We start from the raw sequence: 22196 nt of genomic DNA on the forward strand, positions 1-22196 counted from the left end.
TGGAGCCTGTTATTACAGGTCTGATGAAGGTCTGATTGCAATGAAATGGTTAGACAAGAAATGTGTCAACCTCCTAAACAATGCCTGTCTGTTCATGCTTCTTTCATCGGTCAAACGGTGGAGCAAAGAGTCCAATGCAAAGATCACCATTCCATGCCCATCACTCATCCCTGTATATAATTAGCATATGGGAGGAATTAAACTTTCTGATGTGCTATTACACCCGTATAAGACAAGTTATAAGTTACAAGTTAAGGAGATGGCATATTCCACTTTTCAGGTACATCCTTGACTTGAATACCTGGTCTACAAGATGGACTGTGCCTTACTGGACCAGAAACCAATGGCTCTCAAAAGGTTTCCACCTGGCTGTGTCTGAACCAAGTTAACAAACCAGCATCTAGAGTTGGACAACCATGATCCAGCTCTCCAAGACCACAGAATAAATGTTACACTCTAAGACCCCAACAACCAAAACCACAAGCAGATGTGCTTGATTTGCACTTTTTCTATTTTATTTTATTTTTTAAAACAAAACTGATTTTGCAGAGTAGCATTCGAACAAAGTGGTCTGAATGTGAGTATTTTGTGCTGTAGCACATTTGTCACATTTGCAGATGAAAAAACTATGTATTTTGTTGTTGTTTTCATTCCATCAACTGAATGTTCACTGGCATGCTACTATAAATAAACTGTATCCAATGCCCGGGATAGTTTTTGTTATTAATTTAATTATAATTTGGCCCTTTATTTGATTTTCTTCAACTGCATTATCTAATGTACTTGTATTTGCAAGACATTTTACCATAAATTGACATCCCAACAGTGTGTTACAGATCAATATTTTAAAAACTACAGCAATAGCACATCGAAGGTACTGAAGTTTTGCCCATCTTATTCTTCTTCTGAAGTGGTGTTGGAATTTCCAAGTAAAAAAACGCATTCCTGCTCATGCACTGCTGGTTCCCTTCTGCTGGTGCCAGGTCCAGTGTGTAACTGACAGCATCAACATTAGAGCCTCTCATTGCGCGTTTTGTTTGGGTTTCAGAATCAGAGAAAATGTATTCATCCCAGGGTAAAAAAAAAAAAAAAAAAAAAAAAAAAAAAAAGGATCCCACAGGTTATACTGAAAACCCTGGTCGGCCACTCTCGGCCATGGGCCATATAAGTGCACGCTCATCCATTCGAGCTAAACCTGTGCCCAATGTTACGGAACAAATATATATTCTTAGTGATTTTTTTCTGGTTGTATTGTTTTATGTATTTTAATAATAAAGGCCTGTATAAAGCAAGGCCAGCTGTGAGAGAGAACTAGGTCAGAGGGTGACAGGTCGACTTAGCAACAGAGGCATATTAATAAAATGCAGGAAACCAGACAGAAAAAGCGGAACTAAATAACAAGGAAGGAGTTGTTTTTATCGCAACTATGTGTGACGTGTAAAGGACCAAAATAACACCTGTATGATACACATTTTTTGGCTTCTAATGCTAGAGATCTGCAAAATGGCTTTGGGCTGTGCACGTCTCTCTCTCTTCCGGAATTTGATTGAATAAATAATTATAAACACTTTGAAGACTGAGTCGTGTTCTCTGTATTCAGTAAAAGAATCATAAAGAACTAGATTTAATACCAACTGCAATTAATCACCAAAACTGGCGAAGGGATAAAGAGGGGATAGCCTATGAAACACAAAATGACTGCCCTATATTCCACTTATTTAAACAAAGTAACTTTATTCTGAATATCATCCATTTAAACTGTGACTGTAACGGAATACAGTTACTCATATTTTGTATTTTAACGTCCTAAGACTTGAGCTCTTTCATGGCATGCATTTTTAATATTTTTTGCTATTTTTACTGATTTTGATAGAACAGTGGCAGCATAATATCCATGTAAGTGTTTATCTGGCCCTTGTAGAGAAAAATTTTGTATTTTGGTCTAGACAACCCAAAATGTGATGTCCAAATATGTGGGCGCCGGGTCCTAGGAGGTTAAATACATAACGCTGGTACATTTAGTTACTCTCCAACACTGCTGCTAGTGGTGGTGTAATGGTGTGAGTAACACTTTCTTGGCACTCTTGGAACCACTTTCTACAAACTGCAAACTGTTTTAAACACCACCCTGATCATTGTTGCTCACCATGTCTATCCCTTTATGATCAAAATCACCGTCTGATGGTTGCTTTCAACAGGATAACACACTTCACAAACTGCAAATCCTCTCAACCCAACACCAAATAACCACATGGATCCAGTTTAACCGTAATTAATGCCTCAAAACAATTAAGGTAAATCTGAAGGCAATGGGTCCAATCTCATGCTAGGAAGGTATACCTGAGGAAGTGAAACAAAAACATCTATAATATCATAATATAATCGAACTTTTACATTTAACAGGCAACATTCGGATCATGACCTTTAAACTGTAGGCATCATCCAAGCTGCAGACAGTAACAATTATTGCCATTATAACTTAAACCTGCTCCCCCCAAAGACACAAAAAAACATACCTGTTGAAAAGTCAAACTTAATAATAAAAATATCAAGAATTTCCTCAGAGAAAAGTACAGTATTAGCACAGCAGTTTGACTTAAAACATACCCAGCTGTAAGAGTCAAGAAATTCCCTGGACCTTCGTGATTCATGGTGGCTGGGAAAAAAAAATGACAAAAATATTTAAATAATACACACAACGACAAGAAGGTTGGATTCCCAGAGAATACCAGGTGGCCAAAACGGTCATTATATGCTATATGATCCATACTGATGTATGTGAAATCACAGAAGATCACATGAGTTACCAAAAACCTCAAAGCTGGACATATGCTTTGGTGATCCTCTAACTAGTGCCATCATCATGTCAGCAGTTCAGTTTGGTGGGATGCCAATTTACTTAAAGGATCATCTGCTGTTGGCTACTCCAAGTTCTCAGATAGTTATTAAATGTAAAATATGTAGTCAATGTAAAGCTTGGAATGCTAATACAAGTCTAAGATATCATTTTCAAGTTGTATGTGATAGTAAATACCAATAACAGCGCGAGACATTCATTTTGGTGAAAATTGGCTCAAGGTCACACCAAATGTTAATAATGATAAGAACTTTATATTACCCACATTTTTTGTGGATCATCTTCAAACTTCACAATATACAAGGCCTTGAGAGGCAGGGCCTCGTCTCTTTATATTGAGATGTTGCCTTTATTCCCAGAAAAGTCTTTAAGCTTTATTTTGAAAAGTCCAAATCTGATCGAAAAACAAGGTAGATTCAGTGGTTCTTATGCAGCTGCTACTACTCTGAGCACTCAAAGCTCTTTACACAGCTTCCCTCATAAACAAAAGTACCTTTTTCCCCAAAGCTCTTTCTATCTAACATTCATAATCCAGCTGACCACTGGAGAAATTCTATGGTATGTTATATTGTGGATTTAGTAAATGTTTTTTCTCTCTTCAGGCAGGGCAGTTAAAATATTTGCAGTTCTTCAAGTCAACAGTTTTATATTAAGGACTATTTAAATGGTCACACTCATATCACACAGTATTAGAACCAATGTGTCCTTCAAAAAGCTTGTAATTATTCAATGATGGCAATTAAGAAGTATTCACTGAAATGTAGGGATTTTACTGGCACCAGGTGCAAAATATGTTTTCAGAAAACGATGACACAATGAATTCACAAATGCCCCTGATTCAAAGATGCACATTCACGATCTGATTCACTGTGTTTAAAAAGTGTCCATCGTAGTGCCTGTACATCTTATCCATTAGTTCTATGTCAAGTTCAGCATCCCCACCCTCTTCAACACTTTGTCCACGTTGGGAATGAGTTTTTCCTGAAAGTCCCACAGTCGTTTATCCACATTAAGCTGCTCCAGGGTTAATGATCCCTGTAGAGCCACACGGACATGAATGATCCGACAAACATCGAGTGGAACCTTGTAGCGTTCTCCAAAATTCTTGATCACTTCATGGACTGAAGTCCCCTCCACCATTCTGTGACACAAAACACAAGACAGTTAACTGCTTGGAGTTAAGGTTTTAAAATGCATTGATTACTGAAGATCCTGTTCTTTAGAAGAGCCCTGAAGGTTCTCTGAAGGTTTCACAAATCAGCCTTGGGGGATAGTGAATGCTCCCTCAAGGTTGTTCTGGGTTTTTTGGCAATAACTTTCAGAGAACATTCCATATGGAAAGTTTCACAGAATAACTTCAACTTAAGAGCTTGTTAAGGAAAGATTGGAGAAAAATAACCCTCAAGTTATTCAGACGTTCTTAAATATGTTTTGTACTTGAGACTTATTGTAGCAAACGGTCATTTGATGTTTCTTGTATGTTTATCATGGTTTTGGAGAAGTTCAATAACTAAGGTACTGTTTTATTTAGTTGTAGTTATTTTTTTTAATAGCAGTCATACAGTATGTATTATTGAGTAAACCGAAGAACTGTATCCTAAATAGAGTAAATCTTCCGTCTGACAAATTCAGCTTACCTTGGCCGAACTATCATCTTGTATGGATGGTATACGTTTCTGGCGGGGTCCTCCCTGTAGATGTGCTCCAGAATATTAATTCCTGGCACCCCGTTCCACTGAGGCAGGTGAAACCGTCCGCTTGGCTCAAAGTGTTTCTTTGGGAAAATATGATTCTCAATAAGGAACACTCCTGCCTTCAAATCAGATACAAACAAGTCAAATACAACTTATTGTATGGGATACTGAATTTTTGATGAAATGTAATTGTGTTATTTTTTTCAAACTTATTACAAGAACAGCTTACATTTGGATGCTGATTTCGGAGCGTGTTCATCAAAGACATCAGGTCATCGTGCTGGTATGGCATTATAATCTCATCAATGTCATTCAACAGGACGTAGCGAGAACGCTCCATTGATCTGTAAATGCACTCATTAAGTGTGGTCAGCTGGCCAAAGTAATGCAAATCCCCTCCATGCTCTGAGTGAAGCCAGCCACGAGATGGATTCAGATGCTTGTCAATGGGCCAAGGAACCATTTCCACAAAGCCCTCGTTGCTGTAACTCTGCAACAGGCGATTGAGCTCTGGACCACAGCTGGTGTTATAGATCACCACTCTGTTCACACCCAGCAACCTGGGACAAAATAAGGCAAATTAGTTCATCGTTGTCAGCAAACAAAACAGATTACTTAAAACAATTGTGGTTTATATAGCAAACAGTTGGTCATTTTTCTATCCTTAGTATAATATTTATACTGTGTTATACTATTTATACTGTATTAGCCTGTACCTGTCACAATAGCTTGCAGCTATGTGACTGATAAAATACACAGACAAAAAATAATATTATAATCATTAAGAGTAGACTGTGGTGTTTCTCAAGTAGGAGGGACACTGTCTATTCCTAACTGGTTCTGAACAGCTGGAAATCCACAGTTTACAGGGCTAAAAATCCATTTTCCTACAGTGTCTGAAAAGCTCCTGCAGAAATTTAAACAGTGCTACTGTAAATGTTTAACACCTAGTGATAGACGTCTGAGTGGTAAGACACTGTCCAACTACACTTTAAAAAAAAAAACAAAAAACTCTGGCAGCAACAGGAGTAACAGACACAACTGTGCAATGTGATACAATCCAGACACTGCATTGAAGAGGAGCCTTTGCAGAGCTTGTTAGGTTTCATTCTGTGTCAGGACCAGCTGCTGTTGCACATTTTTGACTTTGTAGCTTGTGGTGGTGTTGCAGTACTCACTTGTACATCTCCAGAGTCTGTGCAAACTGAAGCACATTGTTGTAGTCACCAAAGAGGTTAGAGATGCAGACTGTGAAGTCAAACTGCATGTTTTCTTCCTTCTGTCCAACTGTGTCTTTGTTTCTTATTGGGAGCCATTGATCAGTAGATGGACTCTCTTTGTCTGGTGTAGTCAAGAGAGTGACATGTGTCGCATTGCAATTCTGAGGAATCTGACACATGACATCCGTAGTGACAAAGGGAAAACCAAAGTTATCTGGATGCTGTAAAATTGTTGCTGGAGTGGTTTTACTCAAATAACCAGTACAGCAGAAAAAGCAGTGAAGGGGTTGGATGGAGTCTCTCCTAAATATGCCAATGATGCGTATATCAAAATCCTTCACTCTTTGGTCCATGTAGGCTGACACCAGTAAGTGCTTGGTATTGTTAAGCGGCGTGATGGTCTGCTCGGATATCCTCATGGAGCAAGCACTTGGCGGCCCAGATGGTTTTGGGATTGAGTTGTATGTGCTGGGCGTTTTCACAGTGAAGACCAAAAAGAGGAAGAGTGCAGTGATGAAGACGAGAACCAACTTCTTTTTAAAATGCTTTAACAGCTCCATCCAGCCAGTGGAGATGAAACCAGTTCCCAACCTGTACCAGAACACAGAATTGTGGTTAGTTTCAAAACTAGTTTTGTTCATGAGCAATACTTCACCAGGCTTTCAAAAAGGAAACCCTAAACATTTTCAGTGGGATATTTTCTTGGGTTGTTTGTTAAATCCCTTAACACTGACCTGTCAATCATTCAAACATGAAAAGACACTTAAATCAAGAATGAGCCAGTGTTGTGTCTACACAGACAACTTAGCAAACAACCAATCATAAATTTTATGTTAAAGCACCTTGTTACATGCAGCCTGATTCAGCTGAATCTACACCAACAAGGTCATTCCTGAAGAAATATTAACCAAAACCTTGTCATATCTCAGCATGCTGTGCAGTGTATCCTTAACAATATGAGGAAACTGGACAAATGGAGGGCAAAAGAAGAAGTGGCAGGCCTAAAAAAAAAAAACTATCTACAGCAGATGAACAGTATCTATTAAAAGGCAAACAAATAAACAAACAAAAAAATCCAGCAAAGACCTGGCACAGGAGCTGAGATGCATCTAATCCTCCAGTTGATCGATCTACTGTTCAGTGAAGCCTCAACAAAAATCGTCTCAATGCAAAGGTGGCTGTCTAGAAATGTTTGGCAGAAAAGTCAAATTTTGTCCAAAACTCGAGTGCCTTGAGGTGACTTTAGTTTTGATTTGGCATTAGAAAAAAATTTTTTAAACTGAAATGAATGAGCTCTTGTGATGGTATTTGCTTAAAAATGTGCAAATAGAAACAAAAAGAAAGAACCACAACATTACAACTAATACATGCTGTGAGCAGTACATTAAAAAGAAAAAGTATGTCCATGCTTTTTTCCTTTGTTTGATCCATGCAATTAAGAAATGTTTAATAACAGTTAATACACCTACGACTAGTGGTGTGTATGGTTGTCCAGCTGCACCATGGCACGACAGAGGGTGATTAATATGGGCCAAAAAAAAAAAAAAGTCATTGGACATCCTCTTCCCTCCTTGAAGGACCTGTCCAGCACTCACTGTCTCACGAGGGCAGGCAGCATCCTACAGGATTGCACACACCCAGGGCACCGGGTGTTTAAGCTGCTGCTGTCTGGCAGGAGATTCAGGGTACTGGTATGTGGATAAACAGACTCAAGGACAGCTTTTACAACAGGGCAATAGCCCTAAGCAATGCTAACAGCTGACCTGATTGGCCATCACGTGCAATGAACATTCACCCATTCATTTATATATTTATTAAGTCATTCATTTTTCTTTTGCTCATACCTTTTTTGCACTTTAAAAAAAAACCCACTTTAAGTTACTGTGTTGTGTTCAGGTGTGCATAGTGCTGATGTGGGACAATTTCCAATTTCGTTTGTACTATTGTACTAGGTATGACTCTGACAATAAAGCATTATCTTATCTTAAAAATATATATTTAAAAAAAGTTAAAAAGACTGTTGCAGAAGCCAGAAAAGAGTGGTTTAAGACTGGCAGAAGACCTGCAAATAAGGACACGGAGCAGTTGGATGAATTGCTGATGGGAATAATGGAAAACCAACAACCTTTGGAGAACATATGAGATGAGCTCAGACGGGGGATCAAGCACACCTAAACTGAGTATATTAGTGCACTGATTTAGCCTCTCCTAATCATTTTATACTATTGTTTGTCATCAACAACTGTCTCATCTGTTCATTTAATCACATTAACTGTTCTTGTGTGTAGGTGGAAATCAAATGGACAGAAATGCAGAGTTGCAAGGCAACTTCCTAATGGAGCTTCGGGAGTTGCAGAGACGTCAAACGGCCGCTGGCTATGTCCAGATGTTGACGAGAGGATCCGTTATTACTGAGGGCCCTCGTCTTTGTGGTAACAACTGGGTTTTTCAACAGGACAACGCTACAGTACACAATGCCCGCAGAACAAGGGACTACTTCCAGGAGAATAACATCACTCTTCTGAACTATCCCGCGTGTTCCCCTGATCTAAATCCAATTGAGAACCTTGGGGATGGATGACAAGGGAAGTTTACAAAAATGGACAAAAGTTCAAGGCCTCTTCACCACTTGGAGAAATGTTTTCAGTCGCCTCAAGGAAAGGCTTGCAATCAAGCATGCAGCAACAAATTTTTGAAGTGATCAAAAATAATCGTGGAACTACTCATTACTGACTTCATGTTTGGAACTTTGACTTCAGTTTAGGAGGGGGGGCTTTTTTGGAGGTGTGATCCTAAACTTTTGATCAGCTGTAAAACCGCCTGTTTCAGTTTAATTGTTTTAATTGCATCAAAAAATGTTTTGTCTCACTCCCATTTCTTCTCATTGCATGTTGAAGCTCTACTTGGAACCTTGTTAAGATCCAATCATGCAAAATACGATTGTTTTTTGCCATTTTTCAAGATGTTTTAATCTTTTGAACGGGACTGTATAAGAGATTTTTAAAGTTATCAATTTTTCCTATGCTGCATAATTCCATAAATCTTGCTTTATACTTTTCATGTCGAAAATAGTAAAAATAAAGTAAAAACATTAATGAGAAGGTTTGTCCAAACTTTTGACTGGTAGTGTACATTTTCTGGTAGAGAGGTAACGAGCTGTTAAATTTATTTAGAAAAAAAATGCCCACGGGAATATGGAGGAAAAACACAGACATGAATGTAGCTTACATCTGTGGATCTGTGCAAAGCTGGCAGTGTTAAATTTCTTTCAAAACCCCCACGTGGGCTTGTGATGTATTATATTTTAACCTTTTTTTTTTTTTTAATTTGCCTCTTACGGGCACCAGCATACCCTCCGCATTGATCACTCTGCTTACTGCCACAACATCATCATGCAGTCACTTATATTAATGCCACTATTAAGGTGTGGTAACCTGCTGCAGTATTCTCCTGAATGATAGGTGCTGGGCACAAATGTACCGATGTAGGAAGAGAAGAAATCAAAACCAGAAGCAAATAGTTTTTCCAAAGTGTTTTTAACAAAGTCTCCAATTTTTAAACAGCTGCAACATTGTCCTCTGTATAACTGTATCCGAGTTTCTGTACTGGAATATCATTAAAAACGAACACACTCAAACATTTGTGTCTTCAACCCAGCTGTGACACAACCCGCCACGTTACGAGAAATCGAGAGCCACACAATCGGCCGCAAATATTGTGACAAATGCCTCATGATGTGATATCAAAATCAGCGAGCGACACCCATGACACAGGTTGCACAGCAAGCATAAAAACAACATCATTATCCATTCCTGGGTCCACTCTTCTTTGATTTCCATAGCCAAAACAAACACTGTGGTATCACTGAGTTAAAAGTGGCCCAAATGATTTCATCTTCAATAAAATGATCAGTGTGGCTGCCTCCCAGCTGTTACAGTAACATTAACATCCAGGCATGCATGAAAGAGAGTTTGAAGTTAGCAGGAAGTTAGTTTGCCAGTTTCCATCTAAAGATGAAATTCCATGATCCGACTGGCACGATCTGATATCGTCGTGTTGGTGTTGTTCCCAGATCATCATACTAAATGTTGTTCCAGGATCAACATTGCAAGTGACCAATCAATGTTGTGACGTCATACTTTTGCGACTTCGAGAAAAACCGCCGTAAAACAAAAAACTATACTTAAGCTGCAAGAAACCGCCTCTGTCCACCGATCAACGGACCCTGACCCTGACCCTTTAATAAATGGTAAGCAGAACTGATATTGTCCTTGCAACATTGGAATTTCATAAATACATGAATGGCTTGGCGCGCAAAAGAATAACCTGGAACAACATTTTCATGATGATCTGGGAACAACACCAACACTACGATATCAGATCATCCTTCTGACTGACGGATTTCTAAAAACACTAAATTAAACAGCACCAGTGTTTGTATGGTTTATGAAGTTGGGCTAGCTGGCATAGAATGGCTAGCTACAGAGCTATGGTTAAGATAATACAAACAAATTTGCAGAACGAAGATTGAGGATGAACATTAACTTTTTCACCCCAAAACCCCTTAATGTGATAGTCAAATATATATACAGTCAACCATATAACAGGTGTACAAGCTAAGCCTACGCTTGAAGCCACTGAGGTGTATGACTGGTGAACTTGACAAGAAAGTCCAGTCAATAACTCCAGCTGTATTTACCTTGTCAGTTTAAGCAGTCTAAGCAATCACCATTGATTGCATTTGATATTTCACAATTGATCGTAAGATCCAACATAAATCACCGCAGTCACAAACTGTTTGGTCCTTCCAACCAGCAACACCTGACCCTAATTAAATGTTCTACCTTCCATACAATCATTTACAAATACAAAAAGTGACACCTAGAGGCACACATAAGGTAATAAGCAAAACACAAAAATGGCTCCTACACACCAGGCCCTAAGTGCAATGGCTGTCAGACATGACAATTCTAATTATAAAGCAAATAAGGAGCCAAATTAAAAATAAAGTACTTCCATTTTAGACACACACACACAAAATAAAATAAAATAAAAGCACTTAAATACACTTTTAAACTACAGTCTAATGTAAAAGACAAAGTTTAGTTACAGGGATTTCAAGAATGTTGGTCTTTGTCTTTAAAGTCCATTTTTATCATGAATGGTTTCACGAACACGTCTAAGGGGCCAAGAATCTCGGGGGACAGAAGAACCCATTAAAATAACTATATACCCTGGTTTTAGATTTTTCCTCTTTTGGTTGTCTTTTTGTCTCTTGTGTAACAAAGGCAGGTATTCACGTATCAGGAGGATGTGATTTGGAGTAAATGACTCTAGGTCTTTTGGATCATCAGGCAGCTTTGTTATGGGTTGATCAATTACAATTGCTTCAACTTCACACAGAACTGTATTTAATCCATTGTTGTTGAACTGTTGTTGCTGAAGAACTGATCTCAAAATCTTTCTGACCATATGAAATGCCACCAGTCTGAGTACTCACAGCCCTGCCATCATCTATCACGTCGGCAAGCCATAAAATCATAAAAAAACCAAACAAACAAACAAAAAAACAATCCAAAAGACATGAGAAGCCAAGCAGGAAAGACAAGGGAGGGAGAGGGGAAAGGAAAATAAGCAACCGCCTCTGTCAAGAGCCAAGAAAGGTCACACATACAAGTTTTCTTTACCTCCTTTTCTTTTGTAGGATTTATACAGAGTTGATTATTTAAGTAGGGTTCCAGCCTTCTTCTCTTACATCCTACTTCACGAAGGATTGTTTTCAGTTTAAGGAACTAAGCAACAGCCTCCTCTCAGACTCAACGGGAGCCTGAAAAGTATGTCATCAATCAACATGTAGCATCTGGCAAGTCTTTTACTTTAGTAAAATTTACTGTGGACTCACTTTTGACTTCAGGGTCAACTGGTTCTATGGAGCTTTCCATTAGACTGGAGGGGAATCACTTTCCGGCTTCTGCAAAACCTTTGGTCCTTCAATATAGGGACTGTTATGATGTGGGATATTTTGCGGCAGGGTGGGATTTACCACTTTGTCAGCGCAAATCCTTCCTTATCCCAATACAGAATCATTTAAGGTCCTTCGTCCCTATTAAAACAAAGATGATCACTACTTCAGTCAATGCACCACTTTTGGGATTATTCCAGCCTGCTGAGCTCAGCAACAGAAATCCTATACAGATTACAGACAAGTCAGACTCAAAACTTATGCAGCACTTGATGATGAGTTGTAGCATACCATTCTCCTATCTAACCCTGCCATGCCACTTAGTATCTAAGGCACAGATAAGAACTTGACGAAAACCACCAAGGTCTACAAACCATCAGTGGCTCTCCTATATCATTATTGGTCACCTGCAGCCTCCTCAAATGACCTTTGATATTAGTGCAGCACTCACTGCTAAATGCCTTGACCTGACTGACCTTTCCTGCATTCATTCTGACAAAACATAAGTACCTCAAAGATCTTCCATTGTAATCATTTGAACATCCATTAGTGCTCATTGTTGCTGATCACACTGACCTTATCTACAGCACCAGTTTGTCCTGGAACCCCGGGGGTCTAGCTGCCACTAAGACTCGCCTAGGATGGGTGTTGTTGGGTTCAAGTCAATCCTGCTGGTAAGCAGAAACTGTTACTGTAAGCAACCACACAGACACCAGTGCACGTTTCACTCGCAAGGGTTTCAAGGAGGGCAGGGCTTGCACTCGCCTGTCCAAGCAACTGTTTTATTGACAACAGAAGTTACACATAATTTAGTTAACCACGTGACAATTTTAAGCATGATATCGATCTCTCCAGTCGCCCTCATACAGAGTGTGACTTTTCATAAACTAATGTGTATCATGCTGAAACAGCAGAAGTGAGCGTTTTGCTAAACTATAAAAACAGGAACTTGCAATAGGTCATATCTCAAATGATCATTTAAAAGGTGTGAAATCTTGCACTTTAATGGAACATTTAATGGTTTCTAAAGCTATAATGGAAAATTTTAACGTCGTGGCTGAATTCTGTCTGCACAAGGTACATTAGTATTTTAATCAGCACACATACAAGCAATGGAACTAAAGCTGATCTAGCTCTTTCTGCACAATGACAACCATATTAGGACACTCAGGTGTCACAAGGGCCAACTCAGCTTATGCAAACTCATCATGCATTTCAACAATGTTTCCTCTTCATTAGCCCTGTGGCGTTAGATCTTAAGAGAAATGTGGAAAAGTTATGGCAACTTACCGCCGTGAGAACCAAATAACTAGATCCCTAGAGGATCAAGAAGTTATCAGCCTTCTGGAGACCAAGATGACCAGAGTAGAGGTGAATGGGATACCTTTCCATGCTCAGCACAGGTATAAAGTTATATATAATGGTATAAACCTTTATCATGGCAGAAATTTTGAACTGTCATAGCAGGACATCCACAGATGTAATACATAAACCTAACAAGAGCAGAGTTCCCATTAAAGATATACTGTACTGTGAGCCACTCCTCATTTCTTTATCTTTTCCTTCCAGCCTGCATTGCTCTATGACCATTTTATACCTTTTAAAGTGTTGCTGTGTTTTTACCCCCTTTTATGAGCCTGAAACCTGAACAGTTTACATAGTTTTGCAGAGCAAGCATCATAGTGAAAACCTGCATATGAGCAATCCTTTGACTACATCCTGCTGGTCACACAAATATTGTGGGAAATATAAACAATAGTTTTGGAAAGTTGGAAAGTTATTAAAAAAAAGAGAAAGAAAACATGGCATAGAGTCTCTTCATTTTCTTTTCCAACCTGGTGAGTTTCCAAAAAAGGCCAGTTATACTGAACCTTTGGTGTATTACTGTAGAGTTTTAAACTTACAATATCATAAACTAATTTACTATTTTATTTTTTCAGTATACAATAGTACATGGCTCAGCATAGGGGGATAAAAAGAAATAAATCACACCTCATAGTAATTTCTGATGTGAGCTTCAGTAGGTTTTCTTAGTGAACATGATCTTTGCCACATTTTTGTGGATTTGCACCATGTGTAAATAGTGTGCATTACTATAGCAACCTTTAAAACACTGACATATTTTTTACAAGGCCATGATTCAATAGAAAATGATGTGTGCACTGTGCCACTGATGTCATTTTGTTTTTCAAAACTGAATAAATTTTCCCTTTCACTGAGTGTACTTTGTGTACCTTCCCTGTTCATATTTGTTGCACTATTCAAAGACATGCATGTCTGTGTACTCAGAGCATTCCATAAAGAAGTTAAATAATAGATGCTAATTTTATACATTAATTAAGTTGGTGCATGTCTTAAATACCTAATAATCACATCAAATTACACATTATACATTTCGATGAAGCTTGATCGAGACATGACGGCATTCTTCTTATAACCAGGAGAGATGAAACAAGAGGAGAGGAAAAGTACAACAGTCGGGTGCGACACCAAAGGAGCAGGAAAGTTGAAGGGTGAGCAATAAAAAAACATAAGTAAGAATTGACAGAGGGGCCATTATGGTGTAATAAAAGAAAAAACTATGAGGCCAGGGCTGGTAAAGTTTTTAAACTGAACTAAGTACCGTCAGCATATTGTCTCACAAACTGCTGAACTTCAGCAGTGAATGCAGACTTCATGTTACTGCCATAATATGTTTCTTGCAATTCATAGGTGAACTACATAATGTCCCGAGAAAAAATAAATACAATAAAATAAGAACGGTATTCTGTGGTGCAAAATAGCTCGGCGAAATTATAATGCAAATACAATGAAGTTACAAATGTGTGTATGGTATAAACGCTAGGACACAAGAAAACGCTATATAAATCTCCCCGAATAGAAGATAAACATTGAGCTGATGTTCGAATTAGAATATTTGTATTAATTCAAACATCAGCTTAAAGCCACTACCATTCCGCAGGTAACTCACTCAAGGCTGAAGTGTGGCCAGTATGTTCCCCGTTTGTGCCCACCAGTCGAGAAATAGAGTTTGAATCCGTGCGTCTGCAAGTGCACTCGGAGCCTTCTCCTCTGCTGCTCTTTTTCTACTTGATTTTGCTGTCTGGAAGTGACCAAGTCATTGTCATACGTCAGAATACTAGCGGAAATCATTCGGGAAAAATCGAATAAAACGGTTTGCAAACAGAAAAACGCGCAAAAATAAATCAGATCGGAGAGGTGGTTCGTTTGTGTGCTGAAAGAGAAATTATTTCCTTACTTGGTACTAAAACCGTTTTTCTGGAAATAGAATTACGACTTCAAATTTCAACGTTACAATGTTTTTCCTCACGTGGCCCTATACGCCTTTATTAGAAAGAAAAAGAACCCAATTAAAAAGAAAAAAGTGAACATAAATATCTAAAGAAAGTAGCAATCTAAATGAAATAGTAGTAATACTGTAAATGTTTATGAGCTTCTTAAATCTTGCTCCTCAAATACTATCCGCATGTTTTTTTTTTTTTTTTTTTTTTTTTTACTCGACTTTCGTCGTTGCCTGTTCTCAAAACCATTCCTTACCTTGTTTGTTCTCCTTGTATTTCCTCTTTGGCAGTGTGATTTTCCCCATTTCCAAATTCTTGGACCTGCGCCCAGAGTCAGCCCTGTGCTTCTATACAACCGTCACTCCCCCTTCCGCATTTTTTTTTTTTTTTTTTTGGTGGGCTGTAGGTCCTTTCTGTTCCTTTCCTCATATCAGGATTTTGCGCTACCTACAGCTCATTTTCTTATCAGTTCAAAGTATTTACATGTCTCTGCTATTAAATAGTGCAGCTATTGTCTCTGCAGCACAATTACCCATTGGATGGTATGGTCTCAAACACAAAGAGTGAAATGTTACAATTAACCCCATAGTCTGGGGTGAAATGGAACACAATGAAATAAGGGTACTGACAAAACATTAACATGTAATCTTTTTTATTCAACACATGAATGTACTTAGAGCCATTTATTTAGCTACGTGTGTGTGTAACAGAATGCAGAAATTTAGCTTTTGAACATATTCCAACCCCCCAAAAAGGACAAATTATGGAATTTTCTGCAACTGAATATTTCATTAATTTTGGTTGGTCTTCCTTGAGTTTGGCCTCATTGGCTCAGTGGGCATTATAACCTACCTACAACTCTTGCACCAACTTTTGAACATAACAATGAAGCTGAAAAAATTTAGTTGTGCACCAGCATCGCAATTCCATTACTTTTTTTCATGGCTTACCTTGGTGTGGTTTGCAAAGTGCTTCAGAAAGATGAGGAAATCTGTTTCTTGCACCCATCCTGATTTCCACTACCAATACTTCCTACTGGTCCATCTCTGACACAGTGGTCTGCATAATGTATGTGTGGGAACACAAACAGTGGAGGAATTGTGTTGCCAATGTCATTAACCTCATATACAAAAGCGACCAGTGAACCTCTCTCTGCTGATGTTGTTGCCCCAAGTTGTTTAATATAAGTTAAAGTAATAGTGTGGTAAGTTGTAACATCTGCATTATTGTTACAACTAACCCAGACTGTTGCTGTTACAACTGACCCAGACTCCTATAGCCATGAACTAGCTAACATTACAGCCAACGGCTAAAACATTAGCACTAAAGACCTACACAGAATATATCCCCATAGACATACAAATAACATAATTTAAGTTTGATGAGTTTAACTGCAAAGCAGATAATGCTATTACAAATTGAAATAAAGTAGAAAAGCTTACTTTTTGGCATACAAATTACTTTTTTTTTTTCGTGTAAATTGTCTGTGTTTGACAAAATGTGCTGATTTTTTACATGTGATAGCAGAACTGAATTGGGCATGCACAGGATGAATCACATCATTTGAAACTTAGCCCTGATTGGAGAAATTGGAAGTGTTACAACTGACCCACGTTACAACTGTCCCTGGTCTCCCCTACTCCTTTGTCAGTCGGCCGCGGACCTCTGGTCGTGGCGGAGGACTGGCTGTGGTGTATCGAAACTGGTTTCACTGTCGCTCATTGATGGTTGAAAAAATGTCAACGTTTGAACTACAGCTGGTTAAAATTGGAAATAAAGATCCGTGTTACTGTGGTGTAGTCTATCATCCACATGGACCTAACGGTCAATTTTTAAAGGAATTCAGTAACTTTTTATCTTCCATCTTGAAGTTGTCCAGATTGCTAATAATTGGCGATTTTAATATGCACATTGATGATGACTCTGACCTCTTTGCCAGAGGTTTTCTTAGCATCATGGACTCTTTTCACTTCACACAGCATGTATCTGGCCCCATCCACACCAAAGCGCACACCCTGGACCTTGTTTTTATTATTGGCTTAACCATTGACTGTATTAGTTCTGAGGATATTTTTATTTCGGACCATCATTGTATTATATTTAATTTGTCTTTTTATTTGCCTCCTCCTCCTGAGAGTCGTGCTTTTAGCTTAGATTCTTCTACTGCTGCTACTTTTTCTGACGTTTTTAATTAGGTTCTACCTGCTTCAAATGATGTTGATTTATTAACAAATCTTTTTAATAATTATTGTCTTTCTATTATCGATAATATTTGCCCTTTTAAAACTAGACTAGCCCCTGTTACAAAACCCTCGCCCTGGATAAATCGATCTTTCTCTGTGGCTACCTCTAAGTTCAGATCCTCCATCAGCTCTCTTGCCTATGGGGTGCCTCAGGGCTCTGTCTAAGGACCGTTATTGTTTTTGTTGTATTTACTCCCTCTTCTGCAACTTCTTAGCTCTTTCTCTGATATTTCATATCATTGTTATGCAGATGATATTCAGCTATATATCTCTTTTAAGCCACCTGATGTTTCTAAGCTCCAAATCTTGCAGTCCTGCTTTCCGTTAGAGATTGGATGGCTGGTAATTACCTTCAACTAAATGCTGATAAAACGGAAGTCATTGTCTTTGCTACTGAGAAATTTGTTCCCCTCATGGTTAAAAATCTAGGCCCTCTTGCTTCTTATATTAAATCCTCCATTAGGAACCTTGGTGTTTCATTTGATCCAGCTCTGACGCTGGACACACACGTTAAATCCTTGGTTCGCTCTTGTTTTTGCCATTTAAGAAATATCGCTAAGCTGAGTCCCTTTGTGTCACGTTCCGAATTGGAAATGATTATTCATGTTTTTGTTTCCTCTCGCTTAGACTATTGTAATTCCTTGTTAATTGCTTAAGTAATGCCTCCCTGGAACGACTGCAGGGTGTTCAAAATGCTGCTGCTAGGCTTCTGATAAAGCACCACAAATACTCCCATGCCACTGCCCTGCTGATTCATCTGCATTGGCTCCCTGTCAAGTTCAGTGTCCATTTTAAGATCATAACCATGACTTATAGGGCCCTGCACGGTGTAGCTCCAACTTACATATGTGATCTTCTTCTTCCTTATCACCCCAGCAGGTCCCTGAGGTCCTGTGACCAGGGGTTGCTGGCTGTCCAGCATACAAGGTTAAAAACAAAAGGTGACAGAGCGTTTGTATCAGTGGCTCCCAGACTATGGAACTCGCTCCCTTTGAGTTTGAGATCTGTGGACTCAGTCATGTCTTTTAAAAAGCAGTTAAAAATGTATCTGTTTAAACTTGATTTTGGTTGATTTTGTTTTGTTTTAGATTTTAATGTCCGTTTTCTGCCTTTGTAAAGCACTTTGTGATTTTATCTTGAAAGGTAATATATAAATAAAATTTTACTTTACTTTAAACATGCTTTCTAGTATTACTTCATCCCATCCAAATTTTGTTTTGCAAAGCTCTTTCTTTAATTTTGTCAGGCAGCAGAACTGGTGCAACCCCCCCCCCCCCAAAAAAAGAATAAATATTGATCACATTCCATGTCTAGTACAGGTTTTTTTTGGCACATCTATTTTTTAGGTTAAATGAAACCGTTTCAAAACACCACTTTAAATCCAAAGCTCTATTCACAGTTTCTCTCTGTCAAGATTTAGATCCTTCAAGTCTTTAGCCCTTTGCTCATCTGGGGTATTTTGCAACAGGGTGCAATTTACCACTTTGTCAACGTAAATCCGCCTTTATCCCAAGAAAGTATCATGGCAGCACTGATATAGGAAGAGAAGAAGTCAAAACCAGAAGATAAGACTTTGGCAAGTTTTTTTTTTTTGCAAAGTTATTCCAGAAAGTCACTTTTTAAAAAAGATTGCTGCAAAATCTCCCTCTGTATAGCTATATAGCTCAGGGCTTCTGTACTAGAATATGATTAAAATGGTGATAAGTGATGCAATCATACTCATGTCATCAACCCAACTGGGGCAGCCATTGCGCAATGCTCCAGGTTGCAAAAATCGCTTTCAAAATGACAGCACACACCACAAATTGCACCCTCATTTTTAGCATGCACCACCACCTGACAGGGGCAGGCATTGAGCATAAAAATGGCTTAATTCTTACTGACATACTTTATTCCTTAAGCACAAGAAAACGCTATTTAAGTTACATCGAAATCGGAGTAGAAGATAAATACTCGGAGTGGTCGAATTAGAATATTTGTATGAACTTAAACATCAACTTAAAGCCACTATTCACCATTCAGCAGGTAACTCACTCGAGGCTGAACTGTGGTCAGTATGTTCCCCCGGTTGTGCCCACCAGTCGAGAAAGAGTTAAACTTTGAATTCGTAGGTCTGCAAGTGCACTCGGAGTCTTCTTCTCTCCTGCTCTATCCGGGCGTGACCAAGTCATTGTCATACGTCAGAATTATCCGGGGGGAAGAAACGAGTCAATAGGAAAAAACGAATTCGTAAAATCGCACAAAACGTTTTGGAGAACTGGGCTTTTTGTTTTGTTTTATTTGTTTGTTTGTTTGTTTTGCGTTGTGCACTATAGACGCACTCGCTTCTGATCGTGGTCTAAGCTTTATCGCGCAATGCCAACTACACACAGCTAACTGCGACGTAGTATTAGGGGCACATTAAGAAAACATATTGCTGATCATTTTGAGAATAAAGTCGAAATCTGTCAGTTACAGGCTATTTCCTTTTGTGCAAATCCACTCTTCCACATTTGTGTGTTTTTCTCTGGCCAGATAGAGCGTTCGGCACCATTACCACACTGTGTTTATGGGCTGAAAGAGAAAGACTTTCCTGTACTTTTTGCTAAAACTGACTCTGAGGTACGATTCCACAAACTCAGAATGCTCATTTCGACCGTTTTTCTCAGAATAGAATTACGACTTTAATCTCTAGATCGTCGATCATTTTTTTTCTTAATGTTGCTTTGATACTCCTTCATAAGGCTAAACCCCCCCCTTGGGTTAATTTGTTATCAAAGTGACTAACACATAGCAGAGGAAATGTAAACAGTACCATCCATCCATTTTCTTCCGCTTATCCTTATCAGGGTTGCAGGTGTGCTGGAGCCTATACCCGCTGTCGTAGGGCGAGGCCTGCATCGCTGTGGTAGGCTAATGTCTTTGGACTGTGGCAGGAAGCTCTAGAAACCGGAGAGAGCCCACGGTGTCTCAGGTGTTTTCTGCCGCAAACACGGACACGCAGCCCACCAGCTGCAAACACGGACACGCAGCCCACCAGCTGCAGAAGGCTGGAGCGGTTCCCCGGACCCTCCAGCGAAGGCGGATGGAGGCTGGGGCGGTCCCTCGGATCCTCCAGCGACTGCGGACGGCTGAAGCGGTCCTCGGACCCCTCAGCGATTGGACGAGCCCCCATATGTTACACCCCGGCCTAGGCAACCGGGGTGCAACGCAGGAAAATTAAAAATAAGGCAAAAACACACGAGAAAAAACTAATACGGGCTTCCACAAAAATAATCCCAAGACGAGATTTAAAGCAAGATACGACATTTATTTACATCACCAAACACAAGGCGCCAAACTATTTACAACGGGGGGGGGGGGGGGGGGGGGGGGAAGATCGCAACCATGACATACAGAAACACAGGGCTTAAATACATAGAAGGAGCAATTAGGGAATGGACCACAGGAGGGAAACACAGCTGGGGCAAATTAGACCTGACGAGACAAGGAAACGTAAACTGAACACTAAGATAACACAGACTTTCAAAGTAAAACAGGAAACACATAACAGTCACGCCAAAACAAAACGCCTAAAACAATACACTGCCAACGCCGAACCGTAACAACTTACTCAGAATATTTAGCAAGATTTCCTGGACTTCGTTTTTTTGTACTTCTTCCAGCTACACTGAAAAGCACCAGTCATCTCTTTTTGTAAACTGCTACAGTTGTCACATGAGTGTAAGAGGTAGTAACATGTCAGTGTTGGGTTCATAATTTACTTTTGCATCAAGTGGTTTCTTTTATCTAAGTTTTGTATCCATATCTCAAAATCTGTGACAACCAATCAAAAAAACAGCAATTCCCCCCATCATTGGCTGTTCTTTCATCATAAGGGATAACTCTTTTTCATGATGTTAGCATTTAACCCAGTTTGTACAAGAAGAATGCAATTTGAAAGTCTGCGGCTGTGAAACCAGTCAGGAAGTGGCATTCAACGTCCTTTTTATCGCATGCATTACTTTACTGCATTAGTCAAGCTTGTGCCTGTCGTGATGTTCTTGTTCCCATTTTTTTTCTTGTGCTCCCTGGTGTGTGCTTATCCTCTGCATGCATTTATTTTCATCATGTCTTTGTAGTTTCTGATGCTTGACAAGCAAGCTTGCTTTTCTCTGGAAGGCATCTCTATCTCTCAGCAATCTCACACACACTACTGTGGCCACAAAATTCACTAGATGCGTTTGCTCTATTTTTGAGTTTCCCACTATCACTCTCTGCCGACTAACAAGGAAATAATTACAAAATGTTATTCAACTTTTTGCATTGTGGCGACAAAATCTTATTTATCCTGATAATTCAGTACAGTGCATGAAGCAAAGAACAGTGATATAAGAATGAAAAGAATGTCGTAAGAAACCAATCTGCGACTAGTATAACGAGGAAGTTTACCATGAGTTTGACAACAGAAGTTCTTAATTAAACAATCCAAGCATGTTTGTAACCTGTCTTTCAGGAAGTTAGCTTCTTATGGCACCCCAGGGCCTCTTCTATCACAACTTATGTAAATTATTGAAAGTGTACATGTTCAAAGGTGGTGCACCTGGCCTGTCTCATGTTTCATGTTTCTCACTGCTCTCACATCATAATGACTATTTTGTTGTGGGGTGGACAAGAGAAATTTTCTTAGGGTGGCCACCCTACACATATCCAGTTCTTACATCCTGTAATATGCATTATATGTGGTTAAAATAGATATAAAACATATATCTATAAAATATCTGAAATCTGAAATCACACACACACACAAAACCCTGATAAAAACCGAGTACGGAAAAAGTTTACTGTAAAAACCACAAACACGTTTAGTGAATTATTTTCATAACCTGAAATGCAAATATAAATTGTAAATTTTAAAAACCTGTGTACAAACTTTGGAAACAATTAAGTTAATACAACC

At 39.0% G+C, this 22196-nt stretch overlaps 1 protein-coding gene across 8 annotated transcripts; it reads right to left on the reverse strand.

The window, feature by feature from the left end:
• Positions 1–3216: 3216 nt before the first annotated feature.
• LOC113011802 (uncharacterized) lies at positions 3217–20275 on the reverse strand. 8 transcript variants are annotated; one of them, XM_026151559.1, is made up of 7 exons: positions 20073–20135; positions 12310–12401; positions 11459–11874; positions 5730–6362; positions 4781–5111; positions 4495–4670; positions 3217–3998 (listed from the first exon to the last, which is right to left on the reverse strand). In XM_026151559.1, the coding sequence occupies exons 4-7, from the start codon at positions 6329–6331 to the stop codon at positions 3776–3778; spliced, it is 1332 nt and encodes a 443-aa protein (XP_026007344.1). In that variant the 5' UTR covers positions 6332–6362; positions 11459–11874; positions 12310–12401; positions 20073–20135; the 3' UTR covers positions 3217–3775. The 8 variants fall into 8 exon arrangements, with proteins under 8 accessions (XP_026007344.1, XP_026007345.1, XP_026007342.1 ...); XM_026151560.1 differs by lacking the exon at positions 20073–20135 and adding an exon at positions 14705–15209; XM_026151557.1 differs by lacking the exon at positions 20073–20135 and adding an exon at positions 13024–15209.
• Between the last annotated feature and the right edge of the window lie 1921 nt (positions 20276–22196).

This window comes from Astatotilapia calliptera, chromosome 19, assembly GCF_900246225.1.
Source record: "Astatotilapia calliptera chromosome 19, fAstCal1.2, whole genome shotgun sequence".
Taxonomy (NCBI): Eukaryota; Metazoa; Chordata; class Actinopteri; order Cichliformes; family Cichlidae; genus Astatotilapia; species Astatotilapia calliptera.

Excerpts from the sequence above, each read along its gene's own strand:
- LOC113011802 (XM_026151556.1), bottom strand. The coding sequence starts at position 20,158 with ATGCAGGCCTCGCCCTACGACAGCGGGTATAGGCTCCAGCACACCTGC. Across the intron at positions 5,112-5,729 it reads CAGACTCTGGAGATGTACAA|GTTGCTGGGTGTGAACAGAG; the intron begins GTGAGTACTGCA and ends ATTTTGTCCCAG. Across the intron at positions 3,999-4,494 it reads AAGATGATAGTTCGGCCAAG|AATGGTGGAGGGGACTTCAG; the intron begins GTAAGCTGAATT and ends TTTGTGTCACAG.